This window comes from Enhydra lutris, unplaced genomic scaffold (assembly GCF_002288905.1).
Source record: "Enhydra lutris kenyoni isolate GAN:26980312 unplaced genomic scaffold, ASM228890v2 scaffoldscaffold28, whole genome shotgun sequence".
NCBI classification, from domain to species: Eukaryota; Metazoa; Chordata; class Mammalia; order Carnivora; family Mustelidae; genus Enhydra; species Enhydra lutris.
Genome location: NW_019154112.1, coordinates 3,955,630 through 3,979,388, shown reverse-complemented (window position 1 = coordinate 3,979,388; position 23,759 = coordinate 3,955,630). Strand labels below are relative to the sequence as shown.

At 55.0% G+C, this 23,759-nt stretch overlaps 3 protein-coding genes across 3 annotated transcripts; all 3 read left to right on the top strand.

Moving 5' to 3' along the window:
* The first annotated feature begins 1,012 nt into the window (after nt 1–1,012).
* Nucleotides 1,013–3,610, top strand: LOC111152352 (zinc finger and BTB domain containing 22). The gene is given in 2 exon segments (XM_022510861.1): nt 1,013–2,084; nt 2,086–3,610. Coding segments are annotated over 2 exon segments (1,911 nt in total). The 5' UTR covers nt 1,013–1,061; the 3' UTR covers nt 2,974–3,610.
* A 58-nt stretch (nt 3,611–3,668) lies between these two features.
* On the top strand, nt 3,669–14,992 carry LOC111152353 (TAP binding protein). Its single transcript, XM_022510862.1, has 8 exons — nt 3,669–3,979; nt 4,098–4,268; nt 4,498–4,758; nt 12,048–12,446; nt 12,837–13,178; nt 13,280–13,369; nt 13,485–13,522; nt 13,863–14,992. Exons 1-8 carry the CDS (start codon nt 3,943–3,945, stop codon nt 13,872–13,874), a joined length of 1,350 nt encoding a protein of 449 aa, XP_022366570.1. The 5' UTR covers nt 3,669–3,942; the 3' UTR covers nt 13,875–14,992.
* A 222-nt stretch (nt 14,993–15,214) lies between these two features.
* LOC111152350 (ral guanine nucleotide dissociation stimulator like 2) lies at nt 15,215–23,335 on the top strand. The gene is made up of 18 exons (XM_022510860.1): nt 15,215–15,869; nt 16,093–16,292; nt 17,588–17,671; nt 17,925–18,103; nt 18,234–18,284; nt 18,371–18,668; nt 18,945–19,196; nt 19,282–19,385; nt 19,483–19,567; nt 19,648–19,716; nt 19,925–19,999; nt 20,528–20,560; nt 20,663–20,784; nt 20,881–20,976; nt 21,073–21,184; nt 21,293–21,583; nt 22,436–22,550; nt 22,661–23,335. Exons 2-18 carry the CDS (start codon nt 16,134–16,136, stop codon nt 22,870–22,872), a joined length of 2,337 nt encoding a protein of 778 aa, XP_022366568.1. The 5' UTR covers nt 15,215–15,869; nt 16,093–16,133; the 3' UTR covers nt 22,873–23,335.
* Nucleotides 23,336–23,759: the final 424 nt, after the last annotated feature.

Genomic DNA, 23,759 nt, shown 5'->3' with positions numbered 1-23,759 from the left:
GAAATGAATGCTTTGGCCAAACCACCAAGTCCTGAGTTCTTCAGCGGCGGAAGAGGCCTGTTACCTCTAAGGTGGAATGAGACCTCTGTTCTTTAAAGGAGAAGTGTCCGAGTCGGCCAAGCATTGCCCAGCGGCACGGGCGGGGGTGCCCGCCTGTGCCTTTAAAGCCGGAGGGGCGGGAGGCGGAGCGGAGGCGGAGGGCGGAGGGAGTCGGCGCAAGATGGCGGCGGGAGGGGCCCAGGCTGCTGCTCTGGCCGCCGAGTGAGGGGCGGGGGGGCCCGGGGGCGCGCGGCCCGGTAAGCGGGGACGCGCGGGGTTGGGGGGCGCCTTCCGGGTGGGAGAGGAGGTCGAAGTAGCGCTTGGGGCGGAGCAGAGGTGGGCGGGGTCCGGTGTGGGCGGGGGTAGGCAAGGGGCGGGGCCGAGAGGGCCACGGGGGTGGGTCTTGAAGAGGTGGGGCCGAAAGGGCCAAGGGGAGTGTCTTGAAGGGGCGGGGCTAGAGGTAAGCCGGGGGGCAGAGGGGGCCTTGGCTCGAGAAAGAGCTGGGTGGGGGGGGATAGGCTAAAAAACACATGAAGAGGGGGATGGTTCTCAGTACAGGAGCAGACTTGCCCCCCTCCCAATAAAAGGGTGCAAAACACCAAAAAGGTAAATGTTGGAAAGTCAGGCTCTCAGGCAAATAGGAAATTACGAGGAGAGGCACCCCACTCCCCAAACCACCTTATTTCTCTAATCTCCAAGGAAAGAGCACTGGATTTGGAGTCAGGACTTATGCGTTTGCTGACACTGTCACTTCCTGGCTGTGTGATCTTGGATAATCTCATCTTCTGAACCTTAGTTTGCTATCTATCAAATAGGGTTGAGAGGGATACCTACCTTACAGTGCTATTGTGGGGAATCAGTTAGATAAAGGGTGTGAACATGTTTTTAAACTGTAAAGGGAAGGACTTTGTCATTATGAGATGTTATCATTCTTCTCTCTTTTTTTTCCCAGAGACCCCCCCGGCCGCCCTCCTCCTTCCCCTTGTTCCTGTGGCTGGGGGGGTACCTCCTCCCTCCACGCCATGGAACCATCTCCTCTCTCTCCCAGTGGGGCAGCGCTGCCCCTGCCTCTGTCACTGGCCCCACCCCCACTGCCCCTGCCTGCAGCTGCGGTGGTACATGTGTCCTTCCCTGAGGTGACCAGTGCCCTCCTGGAGTCCCTCAATCAGCAGCGGCTACAGGGCCAGCTCTGCGATGTGTCCATCCGAGTGCAGGGCCGGGAGTTCAGGGCTCATCGTGCTGTCCTGGCTGCCTCCTCCCCTTACTTCCACGACCAGGTTTTACTCAAGGGCATGACCTCCATCTCGCTGCCCAGCGTCATGGACCCAGGCGCCTTCGAGACTGTCCTGGCTTCAGCTTACACTGGCCGCCTCAGCATGGCTGCTGCTGACATTGTCAACTTCCTCACAGTGGGGTCGGTGCTCCAAATGTGGCACATCGTGGATAAGTGCACCGAACTCCTTCGCGAAGGCCGGGCCTCAGCAACCAGCACCACCGTCACCACTGCCGCAGCCACCTCTGCCACTGTCCCTGGGGCTGGGCTCTCATCAGGGAGTGGGGCCACCGTAGGCCCCGCCACCATGGGCTCTGTGCGCTCTCATGCCTCCAGCCGGGCCAGTGAGAATCAGTCCCCCAGCAGCAGCAACTACTTCAGCCCCCGGGAGTCCACTGATTTCTCCTCTTCCTCCCAAGAGGCATTTGCAGCTTCTGCAGTGGGCAGCGGGGAGCGCCGAGGAGGTGGCCCTGTATTCCCAGCCCCTGTGGTTGGCAGTGGGGGAGCCACCTCCGGGAAGCTGCTGCTGGAGGCAGACGAGCTTTGCGACGATGGTGGCGATGGGAGGGGTTCTGTGGTTCCCGGGGCTGGGCTCCGCCGGCCTACCTATGCACCACCCAGCATCATGCCGCAGAAGCACTGGGTATACGTGAAGCGGGGTGGAAACAGCCCAGCACCAGCACCCCTGGTTCCCCAAGACCCAGATCTGGAAGAGGATGAGGAGGAGGAAGACCTGGTGTTGACCTGTGAGGATGATGAAGATGAAGAGCTGGGGGGGTGGCTCCAGGGTTCCCGAGGCTGGAGGACCCGAGGCTACCCTTAGCATAAGTGATGTCCGGACCCTAACTGAACCTCCGGACAAGGGAGAGGAGCAGGTCAATTTCTGTGAGTCTTCCAATGACTTTGGCTCCTATGAGGGTGGGGGTCCTGGGGCTGGGCTTGATGATTCAGGGGGGCCAACCCCTTCATCCTACGCCCCCTCCCACCCTCCGAGGCCCCTGCTTCCACTGGACATGCAGGGCAACCAGATCCTAGTTTTCCCATCGTCTTCATCTTCCTCCTCCTCCTCACAGGCTCCAGGACAGCCACCTGGGAGCCAAGCTGAACATGGGGCGGTGACCCTGGGGGGCACCTCGGCCGGGGCCCTGGGCATGCCGGGTGGTGCTGGGGGGACCCCTGGAGGGACAGGCAGTGGGGATGGGAATAAGATCTTTTTGTGCCACTGTGGGAAGGCCTTCTCCCACAAGAGCATGCGCGATCGGCACGTGAATATGCACCTCAACCTGCGGCCCTTTGACTGCCCCGTGTGCAACAAAAAGTTTAAGATGAAGCACCACCTGACCGAGCACATGAAGACGCACACGGGCCTCAAACCCTACGAGTGTGGCGTCTGCGCCAAGAAGTTCATGTGGCGAGACAGCTTCATGCGCCACCGGGGACACTGTGAGCGCAGGCACCGCCTGGGCGGGGGCGGGAGTGGACCTGGTCCTGGGGGCCCGGTAGGGCCAGCCCTGCCACCCAAGAGAGAGTCCCCTGGCGGGGGTGGGGGCAGTGGCGATGAGGCGAGTGGGGCCACGCCCCAGTCCAGCCGAAGGGTCTGGTCCCCATCCAGTGTGCACAAGGTGGAGATGGGCTTTGGTGGAGGTGGAGGAACAAACTGAAGCGGCGGGCTCCTGGAGGTGGCTTTCTGGATGGAGGAAGCAGGGGGCACAAGGCAGGGGTGCTGTGGCCCTCAGGTGATCTCCCACCATGCTCAATGTCTTCCTTATCTCTCTGGACTTGTATATATTTTGGAGGGGGGAACCATGTTGCACCATCGGCCACCCCAGTCCGTTCCTCAGCCCCTCTCCCACGACATATCCAAGGAACTAAGTCCCCTTCCCCTCAGATGGGTGCACTGAAGCCCCCAGCTCCAGACTAGGGCACATATGGTGGGGGGAGGGAGGGGGGCCCGTGGAGCATCCTGGAGTCACAGGGTCAAGGGTCAGGTGGTTGTAGTCTGTACCTGAAGTCTGTGTTTGTGTTGTTGTGGGGACCAGGCCTTTGAGCCCCACCCTTGTCCTAGAACCCACCCCACCTCCCTAAGGATGTGCCCTATATTTCCACCCTCATCCCTCCTATCCCTCCTTGGGGGCCCCCAGCTGGATTCTCATTGAGGAGGGAGTGAAGACGAAGAGGGAGTAAGTCGTAAGAGTACACGGTTTTTATTTTAAATCTTATTTTTTTTAAATGGTGATTAAAATATTTATTGGTCATTTCACTCGGCTTACCAACAGGCCCTCTGTGTTTGCTGGGGTCCGGGCGCAGGTGGGGAAGGGCGGAGTAACCGAACTCTGGGAAGTAGAGTCTGGGGGAAGGGGCGGAGAGAGGAGGAGCCTGGGGTTGGGGAGCGCGCAGGGACCAGGTGGTGCTGTGTGCTCCAAGAGGGCGTGGCCGGCCCGAGGTCCCTTGGCCAGAACCCGAGCTACTGTTTCGGGATCCCCGCCGGGCCAACGCGGAAAGCACCTGCCGCCTGCGTGCCCTCACCCTACCAGAGAGGGGACTTCCTCCGCCTCTCCTGCCGGCTTTTCAAGGAAAGTGAAAGTGAAAGGGAGAAGTCGAGGCTTTGGGGCTGAGCAGATCGCGGCGCCATGAAGCCCCTGTCTCTGCTCCTCGCCGTGGCTTTGGGTGAGCGAACCCCGAGACTCAAAGGCCCAAGAACATGGGGGAGGTGGAGGGAAGTGAGCCCACCACGCGCCCGACGCGGGGGGCGTATCGCCCCCTCACTCGCGCCCCTCTCCCCCAGCCTTGGTGACCGCCGTCTCGGCGGGACCCGCGGTGATAGAGTGCTGGATGGTGGAGGACGCGGGCGGGGGCCGCCTGACCAAGAAACCTGCCGCGCTGCTGCTGCGCCAGGGCCCGGGGACACCACCTCCCCGGCCGGACCTCGAACCCGAGCTCTACCTCAAAGTGCATGGTGAGTTACCACGGACTCGCCCTCAACTCTGTCACTTCCACCGAAACCCCCTCCTCTTTAGGTCGCGCTGTGATCTCGGGCCTCAGTTTCCCCGTGTAAAATGAGTCTGGATTACCTCTAAATCTCCCACTGCTGGGTAGTTTGTGCCTTCGGGATTCCCTGGACGCTGCCCTCCCCGCCCCTTTCCTGGCGGCGACTGCAGCAGCAACTCCCTTCTCCCGGCTCACAGATCCCGCGGGAGCGCTCCAGGCTGCGTTCAGGCGGTACCCCTCGGACGCCCCCGCGCCCCACTGCGAGCTGAGCCACTACGTCCCGTTCCCCGCCTCGGCGAATTGGGCCAGGGGCCTGACCCCGGAGCAGAGCTGCCCGCGGTCCCTGGACGGGACTTGGCTCATGGTCAGCATATCCAGTTCGATCTTCCGCCTCTCCAGCCTCCTAAGAGTACAGTCCGAGCCTCAGCCCGAGCCTGCTCTCATCACCTTGGCAACAGGTAGAGAGGGGCGGGCGGAGGGGGTTGGAAGTGGAGAAGAGTGGGTAATTCTGAGGGTCAGGATCAGCCTGTGACTCGACGTGTGAACTCGTTTCCCCAGTTGGGGCTTAGTTTCCTCATTTGTAAAGGCGAGGCGGTTCGGCTAGGATTGTTTAATCGGTCTCAACAGCTTCTTCTCGCTCCTGCCCAGTTTCAAACAATCACAATCCTCCCTTTAGGGGGCGGGGCTTCGTGGAGTTCCGGAGGGCTGAGCTTTGGAGAAAGTCTGACTTTTCCTGCCCTGGGACCTTGAGAAACTTGTAAGGGGATGGGGTTGGGAGAAGCTCAGAAGCAGGAACCTTTTTTCTCCGCTCGTCCCTGGTCTGTGTCTTGCTAGGTAGACACTGCCATCTTTGCGGTTTTCGCTTTTTCAGAAACCGGCGTCGAAGCGTCCAAGCCCCATCTGTGCCCACATCCGGAGCTGTGGCCTTTAGCTAGGCAAAGGCTCTTGCACTCGAGTGCGTCGACCCTTCTTGCCAGCCCCTTCCCTATGGCTCGTGAGCACGCACTGATTCTGTGGTCACCACACGCACTGATTCTGTGGTCACCAAATGGTGGGCTGGCCTGTGTGGAAAAGACGGGAGGCCTGATGGCTCCCACCGCCGGCATCGCTCGTGAGCTGGTGCAGAGCGTTTTGATGGGCAGGGATCTGGCATTTTACCGAGCTGAGGCTTGAGAGGGAGTGGGCGGATAAAGCAAGACTGGGGTCCATGGGGGCTCACCCTTCTCGCAGCGGAGGGTGGGGTAGGATACCAGTAGAGTCATTGGCTTCCTTCAGTCTTGTGAGGTTTTTTTTTTTTTTTTTTAAGCTTACCTAGTTTTAGATGTATCTCTATACACAATATAGGGCTCAAATTCAAGACCTCTGAGATCAAGAGCCACAATGCTCTTCCGACTGGGCCAGCCAGGTGCGTCTTGTGCCATTTTTTTGTAAACAATACAGCACAACTGGCAGGCCAACCCTCCCTTCTCCCTTCCCCAGGACCACCTTCCTGCCACCCAGAGTGAATCACCCCAGGACCAGGGAAAGGGACTCAGCACCCATTCATCACCTCTACCTATGCGGCCATTCTTAGTTCCCAGGCCCCATCCTAGGCAGGGGCAGAGGCAAACTGCTCCTTGTCGGGAGAGTAGCTCTCTCCAGCAGGCAGGAATATTTCACAGAGCTGTGGGCTTAACCAAGGTGCGGGGTGAGGAGATGCTTTTCTCTCTGAGTCTGTTTTTCCAGCTATAAAATGTGGATGCTATTTCCCATTTGCCTTTCTCTTTGTTGTGACTCTCAGGGGAGACACTTTGTTAATTTACTCACCAATTCAATATTTATTAGTACCAAGGAGAAATTTGAGCCCAGTTGGTTCTCAGTCCAGGCTGCAAATAAGAGTCCTCTTGAAAGTCTCTAAAATTGGGGTGCCTGGGTGGCTCAGTCGGTTAAGCAGCTGCCTTCAGCTCAGGTCATGATCCCAGGGTCCTGGGATCAAGCCCCACTTCCGGCTTGTTTCTCCCTCTACCGCTGCCTGACGTACTTCCTGCTTGTGCTCTCTCTCTCTCTCTGTCAAATAAATAAAATCTTAAAAAAGAAAAGTCTCTAAAATATACTGAATCGTCCCACTCCGGGTGAATTAAATCAGAATCTCTGAGGTGGTCCTGGGCACTTTTAAGGATCAGGAAGGTGATCAGATGTAGATTCTGCTTTCAAGAAGGTTTTTGGAAGATTTGTCTTGGCTAATTGTAGAGTGTAAGATAGTTTGGGCCATGAGAGAAGTGTGGATAGGAGCCCTGGAGTGCCCTGGGTGGGAAAATTTTCTGCTGCTCATAGACCCCTGGGGGTAAAAATTAGTTGCTGTGCTCAGTCTTCCTTTTCAAGCATTTCTACTTGATTGGGGATTGAAGAAAATGAAAGTGGTTTTAACGTAAAATTTAAAATGAATCTTTTAGGGGCACCTGGGTGACTCAGTGGGTTAAAGCCTCTGCCTTCGGTTCAGGTCATGATCCCAGGGTCCTGGGATCAAGCCCTGCATCCGGCTTTCTGCTCAGCAGGGAGCCTGCCTCCCACCCCCACCACGTCTGCCTCTCTGCCTCCTTGTGATCTCTGTCTGTCAAATAAATAACTTTAAAAAATTGTTAGAAAAATAAATAAAATGAATCTTTTAGGGGCACAAATCATTGGTAATTTTGCTAATATACATTTATACAGTATTTCTTAGCAAATACTTTAAAATGTTTGTTGCTAAATACCTGCCCTAACATACTTCGTGTGTATGGTTTTTTAATTCTCGTCGTTCTTTTAAAACATTTACGGAAAATTTCAAACACACATAAAAGTAGAGAGAATGATCGAATGAATCTCATAGACCCATCCCCCATTTTTTAAAAAGATTTTATTTATTTATTTGATAGACAGAGATTACAAATAGGCAGAGAGGCAGGCAGGGAGAGAGGAGGAAGCAGGCTCCCCGCCGAGCAGAGAGCCCGATGCGGGGCTAGATCCCAGAACCCTGAGATCATGACCTGAGCTGACGGCAGAGGCTTTAACCCACTGAGCCACCCACGCGCCCCCCATCCCCCATTTTTGTGGTTAGTAGGTTTTACCACATTTTTTGCCAACCCTTCTCCCACCTTTTTTCTTTTCTTTTCTTTTCTTTTTTTAAGATTTTATTTATTTATTGGACAAAGAGAGAGAGAAACAGTGAGAGAGGGAACACAAGCAGGGGGAGTGGGAGAGAGCGAAGCAGGCTTCCGGCAGAGCAGGGAGCCCAGGACCCTAGGATCATGACCTGAGCCGAAGGCAGACGCTTAAGGACTGAGCCACGCAGACACCCCTGCTTTTTTTGAAGTGTTTTAAAGTATATATCAGACATCCTATTATTTACTCCTAATTACTTCAGTAAGCATCTTTATCAAATAAGGACTCAAAAAAAGAAAACAAACCATTGTCATAACAAACCAAACAACAATTCTTTAATATCACTTAATTTCTTGCCCATATTAAAATTTCCCCAGTTTCTCAGTGATATTATTTTACAGTAGATTTTCTTGAATCTGGATCAAAAACAGGTCTCTGTGTATTACATTTGGTTCTTGATCTGCTTGGATTACCATAACAAAGTATCATAGATTGGGTGTCTTAAATTTATTTTTTTTTCTTTTTTTTTTTAATTTTATTTTTTTATTTTCAGCAAAACAGTATTCATTGTTTTTGCACCACACCCAGTGCTCCATGCAATCCATGCCCTCTCTAATACCCACCACCTGGTTCCCCCAACCTCCCACCCCCCCCACCTTCAAAACCCTCAGATTGTTTTTCAGAGTCCATAGTCTCTCATGGTTCACCTCCCCTTCCAATTTCCCCCAACTCCCTTCTCCTCTCTAACTCCCCTTGTCCTCCATGCTATTTGTTATGCTCCACAAATAAGTGAAATCATATGATAATTGATAAATTTATTTTCTTACAACTGTGGAGGCTAGAAGTCCCAGATCAGGTCTAAGATCAAGGTGCTAGAGGGGTTGGTGTCTGATGAGAGAGCTCAGCCCTTGTGGTTGCACGTGGCCACTTCCGGCTATGTCCTCATAAAGAGGAGAGAGGGAGCTCTGGTGTTTCTTCCTCTTCTTAAAAGGACACCAGCATATCAGGTTAGAGCCCTATGTTAATTATCTCATTTGATCATGATCACCTCTTCACAGCCCCTATCTCCAAATACAGTTGGCCCCTGAACTGTGGAGGAGTGGTGGGCGTGGGGGGGTGGGGAGAGCCATCACAGGTCCTGACCCCACCCCCAGCAGTCAAAAATCTGCATACCCTTGACTCGCCCAGAATTTAACCACTCATAGCTTACTGTTGACTGGAAACCTTACTGAAAATGTAAACAGTTGACTGACACATATTTCATGTGTTGTATTACATACTGTGTTCTTAAAGTAAGCTAGAGAAAACGTGTTATTAAGAAAATTTATCACAAAAAAAAAATCACGAGGAGAAAATACATTTATATTACTGTACTGTTAAAAAAAACCAAACCTGCATATAAGTGGACCCTCACAGTTCAAACCTGTGTTGTTCAAGGGTCAACAGTATAGTCACTTTGGGGGTTAAGGCTTTAACAAATGAACTTGGGTGGGGGTACCACAGACATAGAGTCCATAACAGTTTTGTCTCTTAAGTCTCCATTATTCTGTAATTGCCCTGCACCCCCGAAAGGCTCTTGGCTTGTCACTTGTCCTGTAAAACTCCCCATATTCTGTATTTGGCTGAGTGTTTCCTCATTGTGTCATTTTCCTCCTTGTTCCTTTAACCTCCATACTTCCTTTGAATTGAATAGATCTAGAAACTTGATTAGATTTGGACTTAAATTTTTTCAGTAACGCTTTATAATAATTACTACCATTCACTTTATTTTTTTTTAAAGATTTTATTTATTTATTTGAGAGAGCACAAGCAGGGGGGAGTTGGCAGGGTGAGAGGGAGAAGCCAACTCCCTGCAGAGCAGGAAGCCTGACATGAGGCTCGATCCCAGGACCCTGGGGTCATGACCCACGCTGAAGGCAGACACTTAACCGACTGAGCCACCCAAGTGCCCCAACCATTCAGTTTATTAACAGAAAAGCAAAAACCTATATAACGCAAGCTATAGAAACAGATATGAGTTTCCTTGGGGTTCTGGCTCTGTTGCATTTATATTTGTATTTCTTGGAGTCCTGCTTGTGGGATGCACGTCTAAAACTGCTCATTCAACCAATGTGAAAGAGTTCTGTTAGGTTAAGGGTTAAATTAAGCTGTAAAACCTTCAGATTTTATTAATCCTGTGGATTGTTTTTAACAGTTCAAAAGTATGTTTCTGGATTTTGATAAATGAAGTGAACTGCCTACTTTTTTACTTTAGTGAACAAAAACTGTCCCATGAGGTTGAGAGAAGTTTCATCTTGTGGGGCTCAGAAGCTACGATTAAAAATTACATAATCACAGTTGAAAATTATGTAATACTTTTATGTGAAGGACCAACATTTCTGGGAAGAAGGAGCAGGAGAACTGACCTTGAGGGACATGGAGTATTTAAATATTTGGGAGACAATGGGGAGGGACCCGAAGGACCCTTATGACCATAGCAAAGAAAGGCCCAATGATTAGAGTTTCTAGTAGACACAGAAAGGGATTCTTTGGAGCTGGTTCTTGGGGTGCAAGAGAAGTCTGGAAGGGTGGGTTGGGGGCTAGGTTATCAAGTGCCCTGAGATCTGGGCTTTATAGGTGACAGTGAATCATCAGTAGTTTTGTGTGTGTGTGCACATGTGCACGTGTGCACACACACGCATGTCATTTTCCCAAAAGCCTGCTATTTTACTTGATTCTTACAAAGGTAGGCAAGGATCAGATCATTGGGCAGATGAGAAAAATAGAGCTTGAATGATTTTCCTGAGATACCCAGCAAGACCGTGAGGAGGATGATGGCTGTACTGAAAATAGCAACACCTAACATTTATTGAGCATTTTTTTTTTAAGATTTTATTTATTTATTTAACAGACAGAGATCACAGGTAGGCAGAGAGGCAGGCAGAGAGAGAGAGGGGAGGAAGCAGGCTCCCCGCGGAGCAGAGAGCCCGATGCAGGCCTCGATCCCAGGACCCTGGGATCATGACCCGAGCTGAAGGCAGAGGCTTTAACCCACTGAGCCACCCAGGCCCCCTATTGAGCATTTTCTATAGCCAGGTCCTGGCATTTTATTGGCATAACCTCATTTATTCCTGTCAACAACCAAAAGAACGAGGTACTGATATCCTCCCCAGGTCACGGATGAAGAGATCTGAGACAGAGCACTTGGGGAACTTGTCCAAGAACTACCAGCTTGTAAGAAGCCACGCTGGGGATTGAGCCTGGCTCGTTGAGCTCCAGCTTGTGCCTTAGTCGCCTGCTTCGTTGGTAGCTGGGTTTTTTAAACAGGCACGTGACCGGCTCAGACTTGTAGCCACACTGTGTGGCTCCAGCGTGGACGATGAATTGAAGAAGAGGGAGACCGAGGATAGGAAGACCTGAGAGGAGGTTGTAATTGTCCTTATGTATCTTGGTGAGAACTTGAGCTGGAGACAGAGGTGGGATCTCTCAGGAAGACTGAATTAGGGCCTGGTGGGGACAGCCCGTGGTACATTATATTTGCCAATTTGCTCCTTTGTCTCCCTTACTAGACCATAAGAAACTTGAGGGCAGTCCCTGTCTCATTCACCGCTCTGTCCTCTACCTTGAACATCGGTGCTCAGTAAATATTAGTCGAGTGAGAGAATTGGAGGACGAGTCTTGGTGACGTCAAGTGTTTGCCTTTAGTGTCTGGGGGGCTACTGGTGATCCTTCATCAGGGCGGGGGGAATGGGCATTGGAGTGGGGTGAGGGAATGCTGCAGAAATGCTGTTGAGTTGGGGCACGTTAAGTTGGTCAGACGGACGGTTAGATGTAATCACCGTAAACACTTTGGTGGCCTTACTGTATTCTGGGCCCTGTTTGAAGCACCTTCCAGATATAGGTGTCTTTGTTATCCAGATGCCGGAACTGAATAAATCTGGTAGCAGGAGGCACTAAATGATTTAACCCTCATGACAACCCCATGAGATAGGTACTATTACCATCATTATTATCTCATTATTTAGGAGACTAAACTGAGCCATGGCAAAGTGAAACAACCAGCCCATGGGGCCGTATAAATAGCGGGAGAGTAGGGATTAACCAGCGCGGCCCAGCTCCAGGAACTTAACTAGCATCCCCTGTCTCAGCAGAGCATAGAGGTCTGTGTCCAGGTCTAGGCTAGAGCCAGAACCTTCCAGAGTCAGTAAGTGCTCTGCACAGCTCCAGAGGATTGACAGCCTGAGTTATCCCAGCCTTCTCGAGCGAACCAAGAAAGGCCTCGTTCTTTAAGGGTGGGGCATGGAGACGGGACTGGTTCAGGCTGTGTCAGAAGTGCACTCAGCCCACGGACCCCAGAGCTTGAGCAGGCTCTGTGCTCAGACCAGCCTTCAACGGCTGTGCCCACTCACTGCCCCTGTTCTGGACCTGTCTGCTCACTCTTAGCCACCCTGGGTCCCATGCAGGCCCAGAACAAAGAAGGATTTGCAGGGAGGACTAGAAGGTGGCGGGTATCAGAAAAGGAGGTGTCCTCTGAGGGGTGGGTGAATTTGAGTTGGGTCCTCCCTATAATTCTGTTTCTCTATTTTTTTTCCTCTTTCTTTCTGTCCCTCTTGCCCCTTCCACTCCCTCCGCTCCTCATGTTCCCCAGCTGTGCTGACTGTCCTCACCCACAGCCCCGTCCCTCGGATCCAGCTGGGACAAGATGCTCTGCTGGACTTGAACTTTGCCTACATGCCCCCCATCTCTGAGGCTGCTACATCTCTGGCCCCAGGTCCCCCTCCCTTCGGGCTGGAGTGGCGACACCAGCACCTGGGAAAGGGGCACCTGCTCCTGGCTGCAACTCCAGGGCTGTGTGAGCAGATGCCAACTCCCCAAGAGGGGGCCGTGGCGTTTGTCGCCTGGGATGATGATGAGCCGTGGGGTCCGTGGACTGGAAATGGGACCCTCTGGCTGCCTGCGGTACGGCCCTTCCAGGAGGGTGCCTACCTCGCCACTATACACCTGCCGTACTTGCAAGGGCAGGTCACCCTGGAGCTTGCTGTACAGAGTGAGTTGGGTACAGGGATCTTCACGGGTCAACGGTGGGCACAGGGATTGGGCAACACCATGATGGCAGAGAAGACGGTGCTGCGTGAGTGGCAGGAGGCAGATGGAGGTCTCTTGGAGTCAGAGGGGCAGTGGGGGGAGGTCCCTGGGAATCTGAGTGATGGGGATGAAGGTTCTCGAATCTGAAGAATAGGACATCCCTGAGAATGAGGGTTTTAGCATGGGGTTTCCTACGAAGCACCAGTGGGAAGACAGCGGGTTCCCCATCCTGGAAGAAAAAAAATCCAAACCCATCTCAGTTTGGGGGAAAGCATAGGGTAAACTAAGGGTCTCTGAGGGAGGACAGATGTGGACTGATTCCCTCCATGCTCCTTTCCTGTTTTCTCCCCAGAGCCCCCCAAAGTCTCCCTGATGCCGGCACCTCTTGTATGGGCTGCCCCCGGGGAGGCACCCCCTGAGTTGGTCTGCCACGTGTCCCACTACTATCCTTCCGAGGGCCTGGTGGTGGAGTGGGAGCTCCGGGGCGGCCCAGAGGGCAGCTTTCAGAAGGCCAAGGGGCAGAGGTGGCTCTCTGCCCTGAGCCACCACTCAGATGGCTCTGTCAGCCTCTCCGCGCACCTGCAGCCCATCCCGGTCACGGCCAAACACCATGGGGCACGCTACGCCTGTCGTGTCCACCACCCTACTCTGCCCGCCTTGGGGCGCAGTGCCGAGGTCACCCTGGAGGTGGCAGGTAGGAGTCAGGAGGAGGATGGAGCTGCCAGGGGTGGGGTGGGGGTGGATGTCGGCACCTGGGAAGATACTGAGTTCACTCTCCCCGCTTCCACCTGCCAGGTCTCTCTGGGCCCTCACTAGAGGACGGTGTGGGCCTTTTCCTGTCTGCCTTTCTCCTCCTTGGGCTCATCAAAGCACTGGGCTGGGCTGGTAAGTGTGACCCTCACTGCCACAGTGACAGTCCCTGCCTACTCCCAGTGGCCTGCCACCTATCCCTCTGCCCTACCACTACTTCATACCATCCCTTTTCAATCTCTCTCCACAGCTGCCTACAAGTCCACTTTGAAGGATTCAGAGGAGAAGGTAACAGTCCTCTTTCTTTCCATTCTCATTTGAGCCTTTCCCTGTAATTCCTCACCCAGGGACTCCTCATGCAAACTCCACCCTGGATTTGGAATTCTCACAGACCTGGGTTAACTCCTGCCACTTTGAATGTTTACTTAACACCTCCGTTTCCTTGAGCGTAAGGATGAAAAAAATTACTTAGGCGAAAGCACTCCGCCCAGTGTCTGCCATAGGAGCCCTGTTCCTCTGCCACCCTCTGTGCCCACGAGAGTTCATTTATCTCTGGACCAATCATGAGCATTTCACCTCGTCTTCTAAAACCCAGAATGCCTCACCTCCTTTTTTATTTCTCTTCCAGAAAGTACAGTGAGGGCACTCATCACCATCCTGGGGAAGCCGCCATCATCTCTGGCCTGAGTTACTGCAGTAGCGCCCCCAAATACTACACCATTACCTGCTCATGCTCTCTCCACCCTCTCTCTCCACAGAGCAGCTGGAACCCTTTTTCAAAGGACACAAACCTATAGCATTTCCTTTCTTAGAGCTCTAAGGCAGTGGTTCTCAAAAAATTTTAATCTCAGGCCTGCTTAAGAATTGTCAAGAATGCTAGAGAGCTTTTTGGTTATGTGGGTGATAAACTACAGATATTTATGCTACTAGAACCTAGTAAATTATGCTACTTAGTAAGTTCTAGTAGCATCAATTGCTTAGTAAGCAAGCCTGCGTTCTTTTAGCTGTGAGGACAATGATGTCAGTAGACAGCTTCTGGAAAACTCTAATGGTACAATATTTTGGAGAAAGTGAAAAAGGCAATATTGTTATGAATAGCCTTAACTTCGCACACCCACAGAAATAGTCTCCAGGACCTCCGGGACAAGGGCCACACTTGGAGAACCAGTGCTCTAGAAGCCAAATCCATTTCCTGTCCTGGCCTAGGCATCTCCCGCTGTGGAGCCACCACTTGCCTCTTCAATCCTACCTGGTACCCTCTAGCCCTTATTTCAGTGTCACATCGATGTCGATTTTTTTTCCAATGGCTCCCACTTTCCCCGGTCTGTTCCCTTTGTCTGGTCCACCCTCGCCCTTCTTGGGCTCCAGACCAGGTCAGCCTCGTTATTCCCTCAGACCAAGCAGTGTCCCTTTCGTGCAGTTCACCACAGTTGTATTTAAGTGATTGTGCGAGTCCTTGTCAGATGCCTGTCTTCCCTGCCCTACTGTCGGTTCCTCAAAAGGCAGGAACGTGCCTGTCTGTCCCCTGCTGTGTCCCCGATCCGGCAGAGGGCCGGGCGCCCACTGGAGGGCGCTTAACACAAGAAATTAGTCCTTTTCTCGTCCTAAGAATTCAAAAGCAGGTGTTCGACCAAAGAACTACGGGATGAAGGAAACGGCAGCTGGCCTGGGGACCTCCGAGGGGGCGGACGGTCGGCTAGACCCACGCGGAAAGCGATCTAATCGTGTGGGAATAAAGTTGTGTTCTAGTGCTCCCAACAGGGTGTCTCATTCTACCCCACGGGTCCCCTTTGCAAGCAAGCACAAGACTCTTACAGCCACCTCTGGTCCCTTCCACTTACCCCCGACCTCTCAAATGCTTTGGCGACACCCAACCCTCCGGAACAGTGGGGGTCGAGCGCCACTCAAGGCGGGCAGGACGCCCTCTAGCAGCAGGCTTCGGTGGGGCGGGGGTCGGGGTTCGGGGGTAAGCCTAAAGGAGCGCGCATACCAGCGCCGGGCGCCGGAAACCCGGGAGAGCCGAACCTAGAACCGGAAGTGGCCGTTTCCTGCTCCGCCCCCTCACGAGAGGGCGGGAACCCCGCGCTCCTCGGAAAACGCGGAGTGGATTCCGGTCAGCTACACGCGTGGGTGTGAGTGGGGAGGGTAACCCAGCAGGGTGGCGTAACCGATCCCTCTCGGCCTAAAACGCTTCCCACGGCAGTTCTAGCCTCGGTGTTGTAGGGTGGAGGGGAATGTCATGTTCGGCTCCTGTCCTTCCTCGGGAGCTGGAGACTGGAATCTTTTCCAATTAAGTGCGGGGCGACGCGGGCCCCAGTATCCCCGCAGAGGGGGCCCCGAGGACAGCGGAGCTGGGGACCCTGGTTGCTGGGTCTCGGCCGCTGGACGTCCAGCGCTCCCCTAGTCCGCGGCCCTGGCTCCTGTCCTCACTTCCTTCCCTTTTTGGCTCCTGCTGTCGGAACGGGCGGACGTGGGGGGGAGCGGAAAGGGCGGGAGGGCCCGGGAGCCTGGCGGGGGGGTAACAGGGGGTGAGGAAAAGCCGTGGAGGGGACTCGGTCCAGGGACTCGGTTGGGGACCGGAGACCGACGGGAACAGCGGCCCGGGATCCCTGCTGCTCTCACCATTCCCGAGCAGGTCAGAGCCAGAGCACCCTGTGACCCTGCCCGTTTCCGTACTCGTGACCCCCCCATCCCCAAAATGCACCAGGGATCCCCATATTCCACTATTGTGTTGCGGCCCCCCCCCCCCCCCCCCGCACCCCCCCCCCGCCCCCCCCCCCCCCACCCGCGTCCCCCCCCTCCCCGATCCCCCGCGCCCACCTGACTCTCCACCTGCACTCCCCTCCGTTTCTCCCCAGGCGCCCCCATGGCCCGACCCCGCTGATTCCTTCACTCGGCCATGCTCCCGCGGCCCCTGCGGCTGCTTTGGGACACGAGTCCCCCCGGGGGAGTCGTGCTGAGCAGCTTCCGGAGCCGAGACCCCGAAGAGGGTGGGGGCCCAGGTGGCCAGGGCGTGGGCGGGGGGCAGGAGGAAGAGGAGGAGGAGGAAGAAGACGAGGTGAGACGCGAGTGGTGGGAAGTCGGGGAGGTATACATTTCGGAGACTCTCCATCTTGGTCTCGTGCCTCTGTGTCCCTTCATCTCTTCCTCCCAGCCTCAGTTATTTCCGCGCCTCTTGCTGGGTGTCTGCCTGTCTGCCCGCTGCGGGGAGTCCCGGAGTTTCTGTGGTTCCCCGTGGCAGTGTGACTCAGGACCTGCCCGCAGGAACCGTCCCTGTTCCTGCCAGAGCGTCTGGCTCTCTATCCTGCGAGTCTCTGGCTCTCCCTGCTTCGGCCTGATTGTGCCTGCCTCTCTGGGCACCGTGTCTTGATCCCTGTCGCCCTCCTTGTTTTTGTTTGGCGGGGAGGGGTTTGTTTCCACAGTAACCGGCTCCACTGACTCTGGGATTGGGGAGGGAACCCTTCGATTTCGTGACCCCTCCCCCTCTCCCGCTGGGCAAAGAGTGGAGGCGGGAAGCCCAGGTTTTTGGACTTTGGAGGGTAGATCCCAGGCCGAGTTGGGGTTGGGGGAGGTGTCACCTGCATTCCTCCGGGCCTAATGGTGGTGGCCAGGAGTAGGATTTGGGGCCTCAGGAGGGGCCAGAACTTGGATTCGGGGCCCCGAGGCCCTGGACTCTTAGGTTCAGAGACTGGGTGAGGGCAGGGTGACTGGCAGGGCTGGTTTTTCGGGATCTGTTGGGGGAGGGGCTGGGGCCACGTGACTCTCTTGAGTCTGCTGGCGCGCCCCCCCCCCCATCATCCCAACTTCCCCTTCTCCTTCCTGTACTGGGATTGGAGCCGCCACCTTGAGGGGGGTCTCCCAGCAATGAGGGACCAGGGAACGGGGGCTATGGGGAAGAACTAACTCCTGGGGCTTGGTCAGTTCCTGCGGGGGAGGGTGGAGCTTGCGGCTGTGCCTGTGACTGGGGTTCCAACTTCTCAAGGCCTCTGCCTCTGGCTTTCTGTCTCTATTGCTTCCCCCTCCTATTCTTTGCACCTTGCTTCTGTGCTGTGTTGGGGTTCAGCTCTGGGGGGAAAGGGCTACAGCGGTCTCCAGACCCAGGGTTCCTGCGTTCCACCCGCCCCCGCACCCCCTCGACTCCACCGGGCCCTGAGGCGGCTTGGGGGGGGCTGTCTGGGCCCCAGTGGGGGAGACCTGGGGTCACCAGCCCCCCCCACCCCTCGCACTCGCTGGTACTGTCCCCCGCCACCACAGGTGAGGGGTACAGAGGGAGGAGTAGGGCCTGGGAATGAGGGCTGGGGGCAGTGGGGGGGTGGTGTGGGACTGTCTGACCTCCCTTCCTTACTCCACCAGGCCCCTGTGTCTGTCTGGGATGAGGAGGAGGATGGTGCCACCTTTACTGTCACAAGCCGCCAGTATCGGCCTCCCGATCCCTTGGTGAGATCCTGACTCTGGCTTCTCATCTCTGACCCATACCTCCCAGTGCCTCTTTCTCTGCCCAACTTTTTGGCCAGAGTGCTAAGTCAGAGGTCTGGAGAACTGAACTCTGCCATGTGACTTAGGTCAAGTCTTTGGCCCTCTCTGAATCTTAATATAACAAGCCTGGACCATCTTTTAGGTCTGGGATTTCCCTCAGAGATCTGGGGGCTGAGTTGGAAAAGGGTCAGTGACTTTCCTCTGTCTCCCCCAGGCCCCGACACCTCCCCCACGTTCCTCCAGAAGGCTCCGAGCCGGCACTCTGGAGGCCCTGGTCAGACACCTGCTGGATGCCCGGACATCAGGGGCTGACGTGACCTTCACATCAGCTTTCCTGGCCACCCACCGGGCCTTCACCTCCACGCCTGCCCTGCTAGGGCTTATGGCTGACAGGTCAGGGTCATAAAGGGCCAAGGGTTGTGGAGGTGTCTGGACTTTCTGAAGCCAGGAAATCCCACCAAAATAGTCAAAGCCACTGGGGGTTTGGAAAAAATGGGCAGATAGGATCCCTTCTCCTTCCCAGGCTGGAAGCCCTTGAATCTCATCCTACTGGTGAACTAGAGAGGACAATAGGGTGAGTGACCCGTGGCTGCCGACCTTACTGATGCTTCTGGCTGAGCTGCAGCTTGATCTCTGAACCCTGGCCTCCCCCTCTCCCAGGGTAGCCATCTCTGTACTGTCAACCTGGCTGGCCTCTCACCCTGAGGATTTTGGCTCTGAGGTCAAGGGTCAGCTTGACCGGCTTGAGAGCTTCTTGCTTCAGACCGGGTATGCAGCAGGGACGGGTGTTGGGGGGGGCGGCGCTGACCTCATCCGCAACCTCCGGTCCCGGGTGGACTCCCAGGCCCCCGACCTTCCTAAGCCCCTGGCCCTCCCCGGCGATCCCCCTGCTGACCCCACGGATGTCCTGGTGTTCCTCGCTGACCACTTGGCCGAACAGCTGACCCTGCTAGATGCGGTGAGACCCTGACCTCTTACCCCATGCCCCTGCCCCCTGCCCCCTTGCTAACCTTTCCCTGACTCCACATCCTTTCCTTGCTTCCAACCCTTCCTGATCCGGCTCCCAGGCTCCTCTGTCCATTCGGTTTTGACTTTTCCCCTGTTGCCCTTGATTGTTACCCTTCAAACCCCACGCCCCTATGGTTCCTTGGCCACCTGAGATCCTTGCGCCCCTGATATTGGAAGGCTGACCTCACTTGACTCTGAGATTTAATGTCTGCCCTCTGTCCTGCAGGAGCTGTTTCTCAGTCTGGTCCCCTCTCAGTGCCTGGGGAGCCTGTGGGGTCACAGAGACCGGCCAGGACATTCCCACCTCTGCCCATCTGTCCGAGCCACTGTCACACAGTTCAACAAAGTGGCAGGGGCGGTGGTCAGCTCTGTTCTGGGGGCTACCTCAACTGGAGAGGGGCTCGGGGAGGTGACCATTCGGCCACTCCGTCCTCCCCAGAGGGCCCGGCTCCTGGAGAAGTGGATCCGCGTGGCAGAGGTAAGAAGGAGGCTTGGCCCTGTTGGGGACCCTGGTGTAGAGGGAGATCCCAGAGCTCAGGCCTCCCTTTGTGGCCCCCCCATAGGAGTGCCGTCTGCTCCGAAACTTCTCTTCAGTTTATGCTGTTGTGTCGGCCCTGCAGTCCAGCCCCATCCACAGGCTTCGAGCAGCCTGGGGGGAAGCAGCCAGGTGGGGAGTCTGGGGCACTGGACGGGAGCTGAGGGCTGGGAAGAGGCGTGGGGGCGAGCTTGGCCATCCTCAAGGTTATTGCCCTCCACCCCGCCAGGGACAGCCTCCGAGTCTTCTCCAGCCTCTGCCACATTTTCTCTGAGGAGGATAACTATTCCCAGAGCCGGGAGCTCCTCTCGCAGGTGAGGCCCTGCTCGCTGGTGCTCGCAGCTTTCCCCGCTCCCCATCCCACACCCAAACCTCCTTGTTCTGTCACCACCAGGAGGTGAAGCTGCAGCCCTCTCTGGAGACGAATTCCAAGAAGGCCCCGAGGTCTGGCTCCCGGGGTGGGGTGAGTGACTAGCTGGGGGGTGGTTGTGAAAGAGGAAGGAGTGTGGGGGGGGAAGGGGTCTGAGGGATGGCTAGGGGACACATAGCAGGGGGTGGGGGGTGGAGTTAAGTTTGTCCTCCGAGGTCATGGGACAGGAAAGTGCAGAGGGATAGTGGAGCCATCAGATGAGGGGGAGGGGCGTATGGCTGATCCTGACCTCTGATCTCAGGGTGTGGTCCCATACCTTGGCACCTTCTTGAAGGACCTTGTGATGCTGGATGCAGCCTCCAAGGATGAGCTGGAGGTCAGTGGCATGTGTGTGTTCATGTGTGCGTTGTGATGAAGAAACGAGTAGGCCTTGGGGTCAGACAGACCTTCCAGAAAGGTGCTCCAGGCCATCAGCACAGAACTCCGGGGCTCGAACCAGACTGTCAGCACCCTGGTTCTGTCACTTGGGCAAGTTGCTTAGCTTCTTTGCATCTCAGTGATCTGTAAATGGGAAAGCAGCGACAGTGTCTGCGCGGGTCCGTTATTATGAGAGTTGGGTGAATTACTGCTCAGCAGGTGCTTGGAGCGTGCTTGAAATGTAAGCATACGTAGCCTTTGTTAAAGAAACAGATACTGGGGTCTTGGGCAAGTTCCTCCTTCTCTCCGAGTCCTAATTTGCCTAGCTGTGAAATGGACATCACTTGTAGGATAGGGTGATGGGGAGCAAGGGGAGGGGCAGAGGACTGAGAGACCCGGTGGCTGGAGTGTGTGTGAGGCGGATGTGGGTGGGTGTGTTCCCTCCGTGACAGTGTTGGGCCTCACTCCATCCCCCTTATTCTTGCAGAATGGATACATCAATTTCGACAAGCGGAGGAAGGTGAGGGGAGTGCCCGGGCTGGATGCCAGACAGCCCTAGCTGTGTCCCAGGATGGGGAAACTGGGGAGAGTCAGGGGTCCCTGAATTTTGGCTCCTTCCTAGGAGTTCGCTGTCCTTTCTGAGCTGCAGCGGCTCCAGAATGAATGTCGTGGCTATGACCTCCGACCCGATCCCGATATCCAGCGGTGGCTTCAGGGGCTCCGGCCATTGACAGAGGCCCAGAGGTGATAGGCTGGATGAGGTTGGGACTCCAGGGCTGGGGTTGAGTGTGGGGATCAATGTGTCACATCCTGCCCTCTGCCCACTGGCCCTTCTCCCAGCCATCAAGTGTCCTGTGAGGTGGAACCAGCTGGTACCAGTGACCCTCCTGCCCCGCGTGTGCTTCGGCCGACGCTGGTCGTCTCGCAGTGGACAGAGTGAGGGAGTCAGGGGTTGGGGGGTAGTGTCCTGGCGAAGCTCCTTGGGAGAAGAGCCCTTCTTCCTCTGACCCTCCCAATCTCTCACTACTCCAGAGTTCTGGGCTCTGTCGGGGGACCCACCCCCCTGGTCTCCTGGGACCGCCCCAGCGTCGGGGGAGATGAGGCACCTGGAACCCCTGCCCCTCTGCTGACCCGGCTGGCCCAGGTGAGCTCTGTTCTTGACCTCAGACCTCAACACTGACCCTGCCTTTGCGAACCTTTCTTCCTTGACCTCTCTGCCTTCATGCTGGTCCCCCATGTTGTTTGTCCCTAGCACATGAAGTGGCCGTCTGTCTCATCTCTGGACTCTGCCCTGGAGAGCACTCCATCCCTGCACAGTCCGGCTGACCCCAGCCACCTCTCTCCCCCAGCCTCCTCTCCTAGGCCCTCTCGAGGTCACCGCCGCTCCGCTTCCTGTGGCTCCCCACTCAGTGGGGGTGCGGAGGGGGCCTCCAAGGGGACAGGATACGGGGGTGGGGGGTCTGGGCCAGGGGCCTCTGATTGCCGAATCATCCGAGTCCAGATGGAGCTGGGAGAAGATGGCAGTGTCTACAAGAGCATCTTGGTGAGGACGCTGCAGGTTTGGGGGTGGGGGTGAAGGAGGATGCCTTGTGGGACTACAGGTGTTGTCTTAGGCTTGAATAGCCAACGGGGAGGATGAGTCTAGTTTAATTCTTTTTTTTTTTTTTTAAAGATTTTATTTATTTATTTGACAGAGAGAGAGATCACAAGTAGGCAGAGAAGCAGGCAGAGAGAGAGAGAGGGAAGCAGGCTCCCCGCTGAGCAGAGAGCCCGATGCGGGGCTCGATCCCAGGACCCTGGGATCATGACCTGAGCCGAAAGCAGAGGCTTTAACCCACTGAGCCACCCAGGCGCCCAAGTCTAGTTTAATTCTGACCTTTGGTTATGGCAGCTATTTTATTTAGAAAATTTTTTTATTTTCATTTTTGAGAGAGAGCGAGCCCGTGCGCGTGAGCCTGCACGCAAGTGGTGGAGTGGGAAGGGGCCGAGGGAGAGGGAGGGAGAGAATTTTAAGCAGGCTCCACACCCAGCACCACAGAGCCCAATGTGGGCTCAATCTCGTGACCGAGATCATGACCTGAGCCAAAACCAAGAGTTGGACGGTCAACCACCCAGGCGCCCCTCAGCTATTTTATTTTAAAGGCTACTTGGCATTAGCTGCTGCACCTGAACTTCGCTTGTTTGTCAGAACCTACAGCAGTTTCTTCATAGGGAAGCAGCCCTATGTTACTGGACACCATGGAGTACAGGGAGCTACCATATAGGGTTTCCCTGTTCATTCTGAAGTGTTTGACACGAGTAACCATGTCTGGTTGGGATCAGTGGTTAGAGCCGAAAGGGTGGAAAGCAGAGGTGATGGCCAATTTATTGCTCTTTTGGTCTCCTGTCCTACCAGGTGACAAGCCAAGACAAGGCTCCAAGTGTCATCAGTCGTGTCCTTAAGAAAAACAATCGTGATTCCGCAGTGGCTTCAGAGTACGAGCTCGTGCAGCTGCTACCAGGGGAGCGAGGTCAGAGGCCATGAGGGAAGGCAGACTCTAGAAGAGAGTGCTGCCCACCCATGGTGGTTGTGGCGGGAATGGCTATGTCTGTTCTTGATGCCCCTTCTCTGAACACACAGAGCTGACCATCCCACCCTCGGCTAACGTCTTCTATGCTATGGATGGAGCTTCACACGATTTCCTCCTACGGCAGCGGCGAAGGCCCTCTACTGCTACACTGGCTCTCACCAGCAGCCCTTCTGCCTCAGGAACTCCCCCAAGTGAGGGAGGAGGGGGTTCCTTTCCCAGGATCAAGGCCACAGGGAGGAAGATTGCCCGGGCCCTCTTCTGAGGAGGAAGCCCTGCCAGCTCAGCAAAACTCCTGGTGGCCATACCAGATGTGGGGAGACATCCTGAATGGTGGTGGTCATGTTGCACTGGCAAGAAATCCAGAAAGGTGGCCAGACACCCTGGGGCAATGAAGTGCCATTGGTTCACCAGACAGCTGAGAGAACCAGCTTTGTGGGAACTAGTCATCTTGGTAACCAAGCTGGATACCTGTGTTACCTCCCTACTTTCCATGAATGCAGCACACAGCTCGTGCTGGAAAAAGGGATCAGTTCCTGATTCCTGGCCACATCCTAGCATGCCAAGGGCCAAGGAAAGGCCTATAAGGAGGGGGAGAGGAAAAGCCTAGAGGCTCTGAGCCCTGGGGAGAGAAGATGGCAAGAAGTGGGTTCTAGTAGGAGTTCCTTTTCCTACTCTAGGGGTTCCTGTCACTGTGACACTAAGATAATAAACCAAAACACTATCTACATTTTACTTCCCACTCCTGTCCTTGCAGTGTGTATGGTCTAGCAGCTGGGAGTTAGGGTGGGGAGATGGCTGGAGATGGACATCAAGGAAAAAGAAAGGGCTCAATGTTTTCTGTCCCTGTTGCTGAAAGCGAGGTGTTGGTGAAAAGTTTCCTCACAGTAGTGAATTCCTCCCCAGTAACCTCTCCAGCTGGGTCCTTTTATTCCCTAAGTTTTTCTCCTCCGTTGTCACCCACATCAAATAATAGTCACCCAGTTAAAGCAATCAGTCTGAAGAATGACCCCTGGTTGGAAATCTGTAAGAAACAATTTTAGGACAAAGAAATGGAAGGCCAACTTTGTGGGTGATGTGTAAACTTGGAGGACTTGACAACATCACAAAGCATTCCATGTTGGATTTTAAATCAGTCTAAGCTACATTCAA

Excerpts from the sequence above, each read along its gene's own strand:
- LOC111152353 (XM_022510862.1), top strand. The coding sequence starts at position 3,943 with ATGAAGCCCCTGTCTCTGCTCCTCGCCGTGGCTTTGG. Across the intron at positions 3,980-4,097 it reads GCTCCTCGCCGTGGCTTTGG|CCTTGGTGACCGCCGTCTCG; the intron begins GTGAGCGAACCC and ends CCTCTCCCCCAG. Across the intron at positions 4,759-12,047 it reads TCTCATCACCTTGGCAACAG|CTGTGCTGACTGTCCTCACC; the intron begins GTAGAGAGGGGC and ends CATGTTCCCCAG.
- LOC111152350 (XM_022510860.1), top strand. The coding sequence starts at position 16,134 with ATGCTCCCGCGGCCCCTGCGGCTGCTTTGGGACACGAGTCCCCCCGGG. Across the intron at positions 19,568-19,647 it reads GCCGGGAGCTCCTCTCGCAG|GAGGTGAAGCTGCAGCCCTC; the intron begins GTGAGGCCCTGC and ends TGTCACCACCAG. Across the intron at positions 20,000-20,527 it reads CCTCCAAGGATGAGCTGGAG|AATGGATACATCAATTTCGA; the intron begins GTCAGTGGCATG and ends TTATTCTTGCAG.